The 14,603-nt window shown below is 33.5% G+C and overlaps 1 protein-coding gene across 1 annotated transcript; it reads left to right on the forward strand.

Moving 5' to 3' along the window:
- Positions 1-52: 52 nt before the first annotated feature.
- Positions 53-9,333, forward strand: Taf2 (TATA-box binding protein associated factor 2). Its single transcript, XM_085204155.1, has 19 exons — positions 53-246; positions 331-385; positions 474-637; positions 1,011-1,227; positions 1,335-1,567; positions 1,979-2,156; positions 2,392-2,661; positions 3,148-3,288; positions 3,428-3,708; positions 4,254-4,493; positions 4,920-5,169; positions 5,463-5,625; positions 5,965-6,134; positions 6,576-6,789; positions 7,095-7,296; positions 7,498-7,750; positions 7,981-8,145; positions 8,582-8,710; positions 9,032-9,333. The coding sequence occupies exons 1-19, from the start codon at positions 203-205 to the stop codon at positions 9,251-9,253; spliced, it is 3,591 nt and encodes a 1,196-aa protein (XP_085060281.1). The 5' UTR covers positions 53-202; the 3' UTR covers positions 9,254-9,333.
- The last annotated feature ends 5,270 nt before the right edge of the window (positions 9,334-14,603 follow it).

The raw sequence follows: 14,603 nt of genomic DNA on the forward strand, positions 1-14,603 counted from the left end.
TTACTATCTGTCTGTTATATTTCATATATAATGAATATATTTTAAATGTCATTGTCACTTGTCAGAACTTAAAAACAATCGTGTTGTGTGGCTTGTTAAATATAAATTTAGTAATACACTTATTTGAAGTTTATTCAAATAATATTAAATAATGAATGAATTGCACTTTTACCTTACATAGTTTTAAAATAATTCTTCTGATATGAAGAGAGAGCGAACAGGCGACAATTGTCGCCCTTTTAAATTATAAGTATCAAGAAAACACTACTACTCAATATTATAAACATTTGTTGTATGTTTTGCCTTATATGAATATTTTATTATGTTCACAGCTCATCAAATTCTAAGTTTGACTGGTATAAGTTTCGAAAGAAGAAGTGTTATTGTAAGTTAACAATGCATTAAAATTACACATTCCTAAATCGAAAACATACATTTAAGATGATTAATTTTGTAATTGGTTTAAATTTTAGGGCTTTGTTGAATTGACAATAGTGCCACTTAAAGATAATTTGCGATATATTCGGCTCAATGGGAAACAGTGCCGTATCTACCGAGTTTGCTTGAATGATCAATATGAAGCAAATTTTCAATATTTTGATCCTTTCTTGGATATATGTCAAAGTGATCCAAATACGTATGTATCGTTTTTGTTATACCCTCAACAGATAAATACTTAAATTACTGTTTAATTGTCATTCGTATAAAAATATTTTGTTGCTTTAGTAGATACTATAAATACTTGTTTCATTTAAATAAAATGAATAACTTCCCACTCTGGCAAGAAAACTTGTGGTGTTGTGTTCAACACCTCAACCATCAATGCCTCGAATTGGGGTAGAAACTGGAAAACACAATGTATTAACACTAGGTTCTCTGCCTACCCTACAATATGAAGGATATTGAGTGTATATAAAAAAAAAACTACTTGAATCTTCCTGCTGCGAGTAGAGTTGTCAAACTAATAAAAGTTTTTCTGAATTCTATCATAAATCTATTTATGTTAACAGGAGATCACTTGAAGCTTTCTCCCAATTCCACTTGTCCGCTGCTCAAAAGATTGACCCAGATCATAATTCTGGTGAATTACATATACAAATACCAGATGATGCAGCACACTTGGTTGGAGAAGGGCGAGGGTTGAGAATTGGAATTGAATTTTCATTGGAATCTCCACAGGGTGGTATGCATTTTGTTGTGCCTGATGGAGAAGGTACTTTAGTAGAGGTAAAGTATTTTTTTTAAATGATTTTTGCTTTAAAAATATTACATAAATAATCATTTTACTTATCTTTGTTTTTTATGTTTGTTTTGATATTTTTTTTTACATTTAGAAATCAGCCCACATGTTTACCTATGGTCATTCTGCCCGCCTATGGTTTCCATGTGTAGATAGTTTTGCTGAACCATGCACTTGGAAGTTAGAATTTACTGTGGATGAAAGTTTGACGGCAGTGTCTTGTGGAGAATTACTAGATGTAGTATACACTCCTGATCATAGACGAAAGACATTCCACTATGTTGTTAATACTCCTGCTTGTGCACCTAATATTGCATTGGCCATTGGGTGAGTTGGTTTTTTAGCTTTATGATATATTCTATATATAGCATGGCAGGTATAGGAAACCTACAGTTAAGACACTCTTACAGAGTATTTATACAATTTTAGAGACATTACATGTTGGGGAGCAGCACTCAATAATATTTTATCTTGTTAATAGAAATGATATGAAAATAATTAATTTGAGAAAATGAAAACAATTAATCCTTTTTTAGAAAACCTGACCCTTTGAAACTGTCTAACCACACTGACCACTGGGCCATATGCTAGAATCTCAAAAAATTATACTAAAATCATGTATATAGTTATATGTGATTTTGGTATAATTTTTTGAGATTTCCTTCCATACAAGGAGAATAAGTTGCCCTAACTCTAGGTAAAGGTAGTTTGAAGCTAAAATAAAAACTAATTTTTCAGCCCATTTGAGACCTACGTGGATCCCCACATGAATGAAGTGACCCACTACTGTTTGCCCAATCTCATGCAAATATTAAAGAACACTGTGCGCTACTTGCATGAGGCTTTTGAATTTTATGAAGAAACTCTGTCTACTAGATACCCTTATCCTTGTTATAAACAAGTGTTTGTTGATGAGGTAAGTTGATTTGAATTAATGTTATGGATTTATTGCTTTTTAAATTTCAAGATTACTTAAAAATTAACCTATTATTTGATTATTAAATATACAGAAAATAATTTAAAATAATAAAGTGTCAAATAGTTTTCGACGTAGTCATATTTTACACACCAGTAAATGAATAAGTAAATAAATCTAAAGCATCACCTTAAGAAACATTATTAAAAATATTAAAATAACAAAATCTTTTCAGACTGAAGATGATGCAACAGCATATACAACAATGTCAATACTAAGTACTCATTTGCTCCATTCAATTGCTATAATCGATCAAACTTATATAAGTCGTAAGGCAATGGCTCAAGCGGTTGCAGAACAGTTCTTCGGATGCTTCATTACTATGCAAAATTGGTCAGATTTATGGCTGGCCAAAGGAATACCTGAGTATTTGTGTGGTTTATACTCGAAAAAGTGTTTTGGCAATAATGAGTATCGGTATTGGATACATCAAGAGTTACAGGAAGTAAGGAATCTATGATTTATTAATATATTTTTGGATTTAATATTCCAATATTAGACATATTGAGACTAAATAATAAAAAGTAAGCAATATTCAATCTTAGTTTCTTGGATTTGTAGATTGAAATACGATTGAGATGCTTATTTTGATTGATTTTTTTTTAAATCTATGTCTCAAAGTCAGCAAATTTCTTGTATTATGGGAGTATTATGTCTATAATATATTTTTTCTGCCAGCTTAATGAAATGTGTGGATTGAAATTAAACTTCGCACTAAATGTAGTTTGTGTATAAAAATATATTTTATTGGTTTTCCTTTGCCCAAACCTCTTTAGCGTCGATTATATGCCCTTTGCCAAACATTTACTATTTTTATTTTGCTTAAGTCTACCTTTCATGTTCTCTAATGTCCTTTTCTAATGTACCTTTTCGGTAAAAATTTGATGGATGAGTTTTAAGTACACAGATATATTGTTAAATACAATTCCAGGTGGTAACCTATGAAGAACAATATGGTGGAATAGTCCTCGATCCATGGCAGCCACCAGCCAGTGGCGCGAGAACGGAATCCAACGATGTGTTTTATTTTCCCGTTAGAAACGTGCATACCATGTCGCCGAGATACATTGAAGTGAGTGTTTGTTTTTAAGAACTACTGGAGCGATGTGGGATAATGGCGTTTTAATTATATTAGGCTTTTATAGAGTAGTTAAAGCTGTGGTTTCATTTAAAGTGGAGATAACAAAAACACTGTATAATATTTTTTTTAGATAATGCGAAAAAAATCACAACTTGTATTAAGAATGTTGGAGCAGCGTATCGGCCAAGAGTTACTCTTGCAAGTGTTCAACAAACAACTATCGTTAGCGACTAACGCGGCTAATACTAAAATAGGCAGCGGACTTTGGGGACACTTGCTGTTATCAACGAATCTCTTCGTAAAAGCAATATTTACAGTGACTGGTAAAGATATGGCGGTGTTCGTTGATCAGTGGGTGAGGACTGGTGGACACGCTAAGTTTCAGCTTACATCCGTTTTTAATAGGAAAAGGTTATTTATTTTTTTTACATTTCATTTAATTACAGTACGGTCGACGAGTTGTGGCCGTCCTGAAGTTATCTTTCTTCGTTAGCTATGGCTGTGGAGATTTGATATTAAACGTGTTTGCGTTTCTGTAATACTTTGTGGGTCTGTACACATTATTTGACTGTCAACGTGACTTATTGTGGGTTTAATCCCCACTCAAGGAAATGAAATATTTATTTAAATTTGTATTTTCACTTCTTCGCTCTGGTGTCGAGGCAAAGTGAGCATTGAGTTTCGCCACTCAACACGCAATGCCTCCAGAGTTCGGCGAAACGTGAGAAACAAATTGTCTTAACACTAGGTTCCCTCTGCCTTCCCTGCAGTGTGCGGCATACAGCGTGAAGCGGATAAAAAAAACAAATAAGATTACTTAGATTGTGCGCTGATTGTGTGACTGATCTTTATCCAAAATATTTTCATTTTCCTGGTCTGATTTAAATATGGCCTATTCTATAGCTTAATTTAGAAAAAAAATAATATTTTATTTTAAATATTCCTTTCATTTACAGAAACACAGTAGAACTCGAAATCCGTCAAGACAGCGTCCACGAGCGCGGTATAAGGAAATATGTAGGACCTCTTTTAGTACAACTTCAAGAGTTAGACGGCACATTCAAACATACATTGCAAATAGAGAACGTTGTTGTCAAAGCGGACATCACTTGTCATAGTAAAAGTAGGAGAAATAAGAAAAAGAAGATTCCTTTATGTACTGGCGAGGAAGTTGATATGGATTTATCTGCTATGGAGTAGGTTTTTGTTTAAATATTAAGTGACCCACTCGCTGATTTGCCAGCCTAACTATATATTATAGCCAAATTATACAAAATATTTACATAAATTTTAGCCTATGTGTTATTCTGTTGTATAAGCTATATCATTATAAAGTTTTATAATGATATAGTCAGTCCTTTCATTAGTCGAAAGCGACGTATTTTTTTTCTAATGAATTAATTTAAACTTACCCAAACATATATGTTTTGTGGCTATTTCACTCAGATTTAAGATTGCGTGTTTGCGATTCGCTTTGTCTTGTTACCAGAGCGAGAAAATGAAATCTGACTTTATTTATTTAATATATTTTAATTTTTCATATCGACTCTAAGCCTAACAAGTTCTAACAAATTACTAAAAGGAAATATATTCAAAAAATAATTCCTTACTCTCTTCCACAGCGACTCTCCAGTACTATGGATTCGTCTAGACCCTGAAATGTCACTCCTCCGTAGTACAATAATCTCCCAGCCGGACTACCAATGGCAGTACCAGTTGCGTCACGAACGTGACGTCACAGCCCAAAGTGAGGCGATTGACGCACTACACAACTACCCCGAACCCGCGACCCGCAAGGCTTTGACGGATACTATAGAGAACGAACAGACATATTACAAGATAAGGTGTAGGGCTGCACATTGTTTGACGAAGGTATGTAGCTGCTCGTAGAGAGTAGAGATTATAGTTGGAGATTATTAGTTTGTCTTTTCACCTTTTTACCTATAGAAATTGTATGTGGTGAGTTGCGGAACTCAATTTGTTTTGTCTGAATATAATAAAGAAAACCACAAATTGAACACAAAGTGGCAATATCATTTCCCGAGTGGAAATCGAACCCACAACTGTCGCGCTTACATTCTGATACTGTCTGATGCGGAAAGACGGCATAAAGTTCGTAAAATTAATAATTAAAGTAAATTGATTTTCCATCCTTCTTTTTCTAGGTGGCTAACGCAATGATAAGTTCATGGGCGGGTCCACCAGCCATGTTGACTATATTCCGAAAAATGTTCGGTTCATTTTCAGCCCCTCATATTATAAAACAGAACAATTTTGATAATTTACAACATTATTTCTTGCAAAGAACTATTCCTGTTGCTATGGCGGGTACGTATTTTTTATTTTATACTCGTATATTCTTCTTATTTTTATATGTTTTGGTGGTAAAACTTTAAGACCAGTAAGCAGTATTTAGTACACCATGTCAGCTATGATATAACACTCATATAAAAAATATTTAGTCATTAATGTAATCTCAAGACTTCCATTATTATACTTCCAAATATTTCATCATTTACGAATACATACCAATAATGTAAACAGTTACTACTACAAAAAAGGAGTAGGCATTTATAGTATAGTTAAAACTGTAGTTTCATTTAAAGTGGTGATAATAAAAACACTCTGTATAAATAACCAAACCAATATTTGTTTCTATTTTTCAAGGTTTACGTAACATCCACGGTATTTGTCCACCGGAAGTAGTCCGGTTCTTACTAGATCTCTTCAAATATAATGACAATTCTAAGAATCACTTTTCTGATAACTATTATAAGGCGGCTTTAGTCGACGCTCTTGCTGCTACCATTACACCTGTTATATCAGTGTTACAACCAGTGAGTATTTAAATGTGTAGTTTTTTCTGTAGTTCCAATATTTTTACTACATAACAGATCAGGTCGAGGGAACACTAGTGTTAAAACACTTAGCCTTTTACGAGACTTCAGATATTGCGTGTTCAGTTGTGAACGCCGCTGTATATCGCAAAGCAAAGCAAGGAAATGAAAATTATGCCTCCAAGTGAAGATCGACTTCGCTTCTTCGATACAACTCACAACCTTCGTATTTACAATTAGACCGTGTCGTGCTCCGCCTCAATGGACTGATGTAAAAATATATTTTATGTGAAATATCTTAGGCACTGGACGCATTTATTGAATATATAATTAACTTTAAATATTCATATTGAGGAAAGAAATATTTGAAGGAGATCTCGATTCATACATTCGAGGTTTCTTTCATACACATATTGAAGGGATATTATAATTTATTTACAGGGGGCCCCCATAACCGCTGATTCCCTATCCGCCGATACAAGGCTAGTACTAGAGGAAATAACACGAGTGTTAAACTTAGAGAAAGTTCTTCCTTGTTATAAGAATACAGTCAGTGTGAATTGTTTGAGGGCGATACGACGCTTGCAGCAGTGCGGTCATTTACCAAGTATACCTACAATATTTAGGGCTTACGCTGAATATGGACAGTATATAGGTGGGTCAGATTTGACAGTTTTTTTTTCTTTGTTTCACGCTGTATCCTGCATATGCAGAGGAAACTAGAGAACCTATCGAACCTACAATTGTCACGTTTACAGTCGGACGCTGTTGGAGTTTAGGGATTATAGTCACTATTAATTTATTTATGAATAGTTTTTACGTACAGGTTTATGTATAAAATATATAATGATAGTGTAATACATTACTTTGTTCTTTACTTACATATTAAAAATCACACTGTGTAATAAATATCATTTAATTAAAAATCCAATCAAAATCCAATGCATAATATAATTTCAGACGTACGTTTAGCCGCTTTCGAGTGCTTAGTGGACTTTGTCCGAGTGGACGGTAAACCGGAAGATCTCTCATCTCTTCTCACAGCTGTAGAAAACGATCCCGATCCCGGTGTAAGGCATGGATTAGCCAGATTATTAGTTTCTATGCCGCCATTTGAAAAGGCATCAAGACATAGATTAGATACCGAGGCAGTTGTTCATAGGTAAGAAATCAGAAAGAATCAAATCAGCTTCACGCTGTATCCCGCACACAGCAGGGTAAGCAGAAAGAACCTAATGTTAAGACACTCCGTTCCATAAGAAATAATATTTATAATAATACTTTATTGCACAAATATGGACAAAATATAAACAGATATATTTTTTTATAGTTTTTAATTTTGGTTTTGTTAACGTTATTACAGATTATGGAACAACATCAACAGTCAACTGTCAAACGACGCCAGACTAAGATGCGATTTGGTAGATTTATATTACACTTTATACGGCTTGAAGCGGCCATTATGCGTGCCCCTACCGGAGATACAGGCCATGATGAAGCAAATGCATCACAAAGAAAGGGAGAGGATAGAGCGGGAAAGAGAGAGAGTAGAGCGGGATAGGGAGAGACAGAGGGAGTTGGAAATGAAGCCGGTTATCAAGCAGGAGATTATGGATGTATGTTTTGTTATGTTTGTAACTTTATTATTTCATATTATATTTAGCTTCTCCGCTAATTTTCGAGTTATTACGTGGTGAGCAGTTAAACTCAACGACGTGCTTTAAAAATGATATTTTTCTGTATTTTGCGTCCCAAATTTTTACCTTTTTTTGATTACAATACTATCTATAGACATAAATTACCTTTATTATATAATGGCTATTTTAGCATTATTTATTTTTAACAGGTACCAGTTAAAATGGAAGTAGACATTGGGCCACTAGGTGACCCAGTGTTAGACCGGGAACTGCCAAAGGACACAAGCCTCCCCATTCCCATATCAAGTATTAAAGAAGAAGATGATAAAATAGATGTTATATCTGTGACTGATGCTCCTATTAGGATTTATAGTGTAAGTTTATATATTTAAAAAAATATGTTTTTCACCTTTTCTCATTTGTTGTATCCCACCTCTAGCAGAGTAGGTAAAAAAGCCAATTAAGACACGCTTTTCTCGCCTCCTTTTCTCTAAATTCTAAAGCTATTACATATTGAGTGGCGGAACCTAACACCAATTTTTTTTTTTCATCAAGTTGTACTCCGCACCTAACAGGGTAGGGCAGAGTGAAAGCCAAATAATTTTTCAATTCAAGGAATTCACATCACGATTTAAGCAACCCAAACATATATTTTTTGTAAAGAAATCTTTTTTTTTTAATTTAGAATTAACAGTCATAGGAGTGTCGGCTTCTAGAGGATTTCGTAGAAATTTTTATTACTTATTTTTTTTTCAATCCAAGTTACATTTGTCTATTTATCATATGCTTTTTAAACGTATTAATTTCTAGGATGAAGCGAAACGCGAATTTGTATCAGACAACGCGGCGCCATTGCCCGGCATTCCCGGTTCCTCAGGTCCTATTGGATTTGAACCCGGCATGTTTAAACATGAGAAGGATGATTTGGGGGCACCTAAGGTAAATAATATTTAATATATCTTTCATATATGTTTGTTAGTCCGGCGGTAAAGGTTGAAGAAAAATAATATTTTGCAGAAAAAATTTTGCAATTCAGAAAACTTATATATATCTTAAACACTTTCAGCAGTTAGGTTCTTTGGTTAAGCTAATTTTTGCATTAGTTTTGTTTAATTGCGTTACTTTCATATAAATCAATGTAACTTTATACCTGCTTTGCCTTAGTTTTAGCTTCACGCTGTATCCCGCTTATAACAGAAAGAAAAAAGTGAGTAGAATATTTTAAAAGTTACTAGTTTTAACATCTGTTTCATTCTATAGGCGAAAAAGAAGAAGAAGGATAAAAAGAAGCACAAACACAAACACAAACATAAGCACAGTAGCAAAGAAAAGTCAAAAGACAGGTCCCTGCCTCCCCGACCCCCCTCCAGCACAGAACATTTGAAGATCAAAGAGGAGACGAGGGAGACGTTGAGCTCGTTCAGTTCGAGCCAGAGCCCATCCGAAGATATATCCTCTATGCCCTCTAATATGAGTTTTTAATTCTATAAGTTAACATATAAGAAATATCATTGTGATTAATAAAATAAATAAAGTATACTTTATTGCAATATATTTGTATAGTTTGTGTTATTTTCGTGATTGAAATATCTTTATAATATTATTTTGAGTATTATAAGAGCATAATTTTAAATTTAAGTTTAAAGTACCGCCACTGCATTCTACGGCCTCATTATTCTAAAAAGTATTGTACAACTTTAAATGTAGTAATTAATTAGTATTGAGATATAAACTTCATCCTGTAATAGGTACAGAAATAAAAGATGCAATTAGAATTATTTATTGATAAATAGTTGCAAATTTCATAAATAATCTCGTAAATAAGCAATAGATAGTAATTAATAATTAGTCTTAAATAGCCTTCGGTGTTAAATCACTGACCCAATTATATATTTTTTAAAATTACAATAACAAATCTGCATTACATTATCTCTTTGATTGCAGTTAATAATTATCTATAATTGAATTACTAACAAATGAATACAGATGAATAAATAATTAATAAATTTATTCATTACTATTCTTTTCTTACTGATTAAAAATTAAATTATAGGAAATAAAATATTTCCTATTTTCATTTCTTTGCTCTGGTGTGCATTATTCGTGACCGCGTGTGGTGTTTCTCCACTCAACACTCAACAATCTCTCTGCAGAATTCGCTGTAAAGTGCTGACGGAGTATCTAATACTAGTCTTTCTCAGACTACTCTGTTATATGCGGGATACAGCATGAAGGTGAAAAAAAGAAGCATATGAACGTTCGTCGCATTTAATCAACACAACTCACGTGGTCAAGCAGCCTGTTGTGACTTAATAATTAATATCTTGTAATGGACTTAATCGGCCTAATTTATTGATAGTTTGTCATTAATAGAATTTTTCGGCTTATTAAAATTTAAATAGCCTATTGAACTCTTGGTTTGACCTATCTTACTGATCGAATTACCAATAGAGTATTTTTTTAAAAATTTCCAGTTGTATATTATAATAATATTTTTGGTAGAATAGACAAGGCAGACGAGCTGTTAGAACCTTCTAATATCTGATTATGGTCAATTATAATTAATCATATAGGTAGGTACGCCATAAAGACGTACAGCAGCAGAAGTCAACTCAGCGCTGTGATACCTACTGAAGAGAGACATAATATAACTGAACAAACTTAACATTATGTACTTTTAGGATGGATCAGTAAGTGAAGTATCCCAAATAGGGGTTGGAACTGTATTAGGTTGTCTAGGCGGTTTCACTCTGTGGGATCTCAAGAAAACTTGACGTGAAATATTGAAGAAGATATAAAATGAATGTAAAATTATATTATTTGGTCCTTATCATATAAGTTTTAAAATATCTTGGTTTGCGCAGGCAGAAAGCTTTGCGGACTAAGGTTTTTTTTAAAGTTGATATGCGCAAAAAATTAATGTCTTTACTTTTGTATACAACAGAAGAAACGCAACAAGAAAAGCATCCGTGCTTTTAGCTTTAAGTTTTGGTTATTTTCGAAATGCGAAGTGAACATTGATTGATTTATAGTTTAAATATTCTGCGCTCCTTTCTGTCAATATTCGGGTGGTGGTCATCGATCATATAGATTGTGGTGCAATTGGTTGATTTTATAATATTTTTATTACCATCTCATCTCTGTAGCACTTTTGGGCACCAAGTCTTCTGCTCGCATCGGTCTTCCGATGAACTTGAATAAAACAAAGTATCTTTGATCTGACAGAAAATCTGTATTCTTGACATAGCCCAAAGAATTAGTACACAGAAGTGGCAGTGAGGGTTAACGTGTTCTAGAGTAGAGACCACGCTTCTGCAAGCGTAATGTAGGCCGTCCTCCAGATTGTTCGAGTAACGACATTCGTAAAGTGGTTCGAAGATCAAGCTCAGTGCGCTATTAGAAAGGCCTATGTCCAGCAGTGGACGAGAAAGGCTGATGATGATGATGATGATGATGATAATGATGAGGTCCGTGAAGGTACCTTTTTCAAGTCCTGTCCTATTTATACACTACATACAAAAAGAAACATAAAAAAAGAAAAAAAGCGGGATAGCCCAAGAGAACGGAGCTCTAAACGCTACGGACCCTGCATACCTGTTCCTCGTCCTCTCTCATCAACCTCTTCATAAATTCTCCTTTTCTTCCAACTTTCCTCCACTACCATTGATACTGTATTATCGAAGGCCAACCGAGATCTATGTATGTATATTGTATGTATTTGTAGGTATAACTGAACATATTGTTGCCAACTATGATGACCTATTATCTGTTAAGGGCCAACATCTAACTAGGACTGTTATCAGTTCATAATTAATTGATATAATAGAATATACATACCAAATTGCCCGAGGTTAAATATGATAAAATATACAGTGTGTTTGTCTTAGCCACTTTAAATGAAAGCACTGTTTTAACTACTCTATAAAATCCTAATACAATTATAAGGAAAGAAATTTTGCCAAAAATGAAAAAGCGATTTTGCCAAACAAATAAATAATATAATTATCGTTCAGGAAAAAATCTGAAACTACATATTTGTGGTTAATCCCAAAAAATAATAGTCTTAAAATATTTAATATTTGGTATTAAAGTCGCTAGTTCAAGTGATGTATCAGTTGAAAGGGCTCTGGTTAAGTTATTAGTATTTTCGCACGGAACCCTCGGTGGATGAACCTGACTCGCGCTTCTCCGTTTTTTTTGAGATTGAAAAGTGACAATTCGGCAACGTGTAGTAATATTTTTGTTATAGTAGGTGTTTACGTTATGAGTCTTAAAAATCATGAAATGAAAATAATAATTCTACGTCTAAGCTGTTGAGGAATCTTGACAAAACAATAAGCCAATACAAAAAGGAACAAGATTATAAAAAATAAAGCACAAAAAATACTATAATTATTACTCATCATCGACTTAATTCTAACAAGTCCTACATCTACTTTAAGAGCCATTGACACTTTGCTCAGGTAGGTAATATGTAAAAAATGGTTTGCAAAAAATTATTCATTTTTTATCTATCTATATTGTATATCTAAAAAACATACTGAGTATATATTTTTATGCCTAATAAAAAAAATATTTTCTAAATATAAAAAAAAACCGGTTAAGTGCGAGTCGGACTCGCCTACCGAGGCTTCCGTAGTAATTTCAGGTCGAAGTACTCATAAAAGTTTACAAACTGAAGTTTGCTTGTTTTTTCTTGCGTATGCACTCATTTTGTATGAAATGAACTACATATATAAGTTTGTAATGATTTGTCTGTTCATACAAACCAACACCTCGAAATTTTCACTTATCGGATTTTTCCTTTATTTGCATTGTAAGTTCTGACTTCGTGCCAAATTTTATTACCGAGATGTACCTACTCCATAGGTTTTGATTATACAGTGAATTTCATACAAAATGGAGCAAAATTAATGCATTCTTAAAGGTAACTCGTAACCTTTTATAGCGCTGACTAAGAAGCTTCATATTTTCTGCGCTTGGAGAGACCTGGACTAGACCTGAATAGCTTCAATTAGCTTGATACCTCCACACGATATCGAGATAAATGGCCTTGACAGACTGTCCTATAAGGGTTCCGTTTTTACCTTATTAGGCATAAAACCCTAAAAATATGAAACAAGATTTCAACATGCGTCTTTTGGATTTTTTACAGACTTCAACAAATTAGGATATCACGTCAAAAGTGGAGAATAGTGTCTGTCCTCTAGGTTCTCCCTGCCTATCCTGCGCGTATCCTTCTATATGCGTGTTAAAGCGTGAAGTTGACGTCATTGTTGCGTCATTGCGATGTAAACCAGTGACGTATTCGATTCTAATTCATCTTGATGTATTCAAATTCTTTAATTCCCAGGTCTGAAAACTGGCGAGATGAAGTGTGACGTAGATTTTCGTGATATAATAATTATAATCTATCGAAGAGGATACAAAATTCTCTATATACAATTTAAAAAACTGCCGAACATGCTTACGATAAGAAAAATTATTTAAAAATCTGGTTAAAAAGAACAGGAATTAAATTAATAATTATGTTAATGTTGTTTACAGAAATGTATTTATAATCTACTAGCGACCCTCTTGCGGCTTCGCCCGCTTTTACTACTGGGTTATTCATATAGTGTATGTTTGCAAAGCACTTAAGATAATGTGAAAATTAATTAAACCCTAATAAAACCCGCATTTTCGTAGTTTCAATAAGGATTTTCCAATTGTTTTACACAGCAAGGATTTTTTAGTAGGTACCGTAATTTTAAATCTATGCTACTAATCTTTTCAAGTACTTATTAAAATATATTTAAAGGACTATTTTTAGATAGTTAAATGACTATTTTTAAACGGAAGAAATTATAAACAAAAACCTACCTACTAATAACTACTACAAAAAATATGAAACCAAATATATCGCGCTGAAATAATACATTCAACTTCAATTATCCAATACGTGCAAACGCATCTAAATTTTCGTTGCTATAGAGGCAGGCGAGTTTTTTTTTCGAGCTTGTGGTTAATGCTAAAGAGGGTATTCTGTCCCTGATGAAAAGCAAGCACTACGTGGCTGCCTGTGAGGAAAATTAAATAGAATGCATCGACCGGGAATCGAACCCGGGTGGCGACCCGGGCACGTGGCAGGCGAGCATTCTACCACTGAACCACCGATGCGTGTAAGGTAGGCGGGCCCGGCGGACGCATGGCAAGTGGCGAGCCGTTTCGCAGCAAGGATTTTTTGATATTGTAACAACTTCTAAAGTACTTATTAAAATGAAAAACAGTAAAAGACAGCTTTGGTCTACATTAAATGGCTAACGTAACTAATATACTTATTTATATGCTGAGAGTAAGGGATAAGTGAAACTTGAGTAACATACAGCTGATGTGTCAACGGCGGGATGTGTCAACAATTAAATGCGTTTTTCTGTAAAACTATTCGCAATTTCGAAATATTGTAAAAAGCTAATTTTATCTTCGTTTAACGTAAAAAATTAATAAAGTATTTTAAAGGATAAGGATTAATACCATTATGGAAAAATATCCCTCACAATAAAAAATATATTGAAATTACAATTTTTAGACAGAAAAATGATCACTACATGTTATTATTAAAAGATACGAATATGCTCTCGTGGACTTTTTTATAGATTTTATTAAGAGGAACAATACTCCAGTACATTATTTTCATGTAGTACTTACCATTAAAGCAGCGCATTCGCGAAAGTGTATCAACGGGTAGGACTTTATATACATTTATCTTATTTATGTTAACTTACATAAGAATGTACAAATAATAAACTATATATAAACCTTCCCTGAGAAATACTCGACCTAATGGTGAAAA

Source organism: Heliconius melpomene, chromosome 20, assembly GCF_056956725.1.
Source record: "Heliconius melpomene rosina isolate 202511_hmr_F chromosome 20, ASM5695672v1, whole genome shotgun sequence".
Taxonomy (NCBI): Eukaryota; Metazoa; Arthropoda; class Insecta; order Lepidoptera; family Nymphalidae; genus Heliconius; species Heliconius melpomene.

What these genes read in the sequence shown, in the direction of transcription:
- Taf2 (XM_085204155.1), top strand. Translation starts at nt 203, where the DNA reads ATGAAGAGAGAGCGAACAGGCGACAATTGTCGCCCTTTTAAATT. An exon ending in AACAAGTGTTTGTTGATGAG is followed by an intron (nt 2,157 to 2,391) that starts GTAAGTTGATTT and finishes AAATCTTTTCAG; the next exon opens with ACTGAAGATGATGCAACAGC. An exon ending in TGTCGCCGAGATACATTGAA is followed by an intron (nt 3,289 to 3,427) that starts GTGAGTGTTTGT and finishes TATTTTTTTTAG; the next exon opens with ATAATGCGAAAAAAATCACA.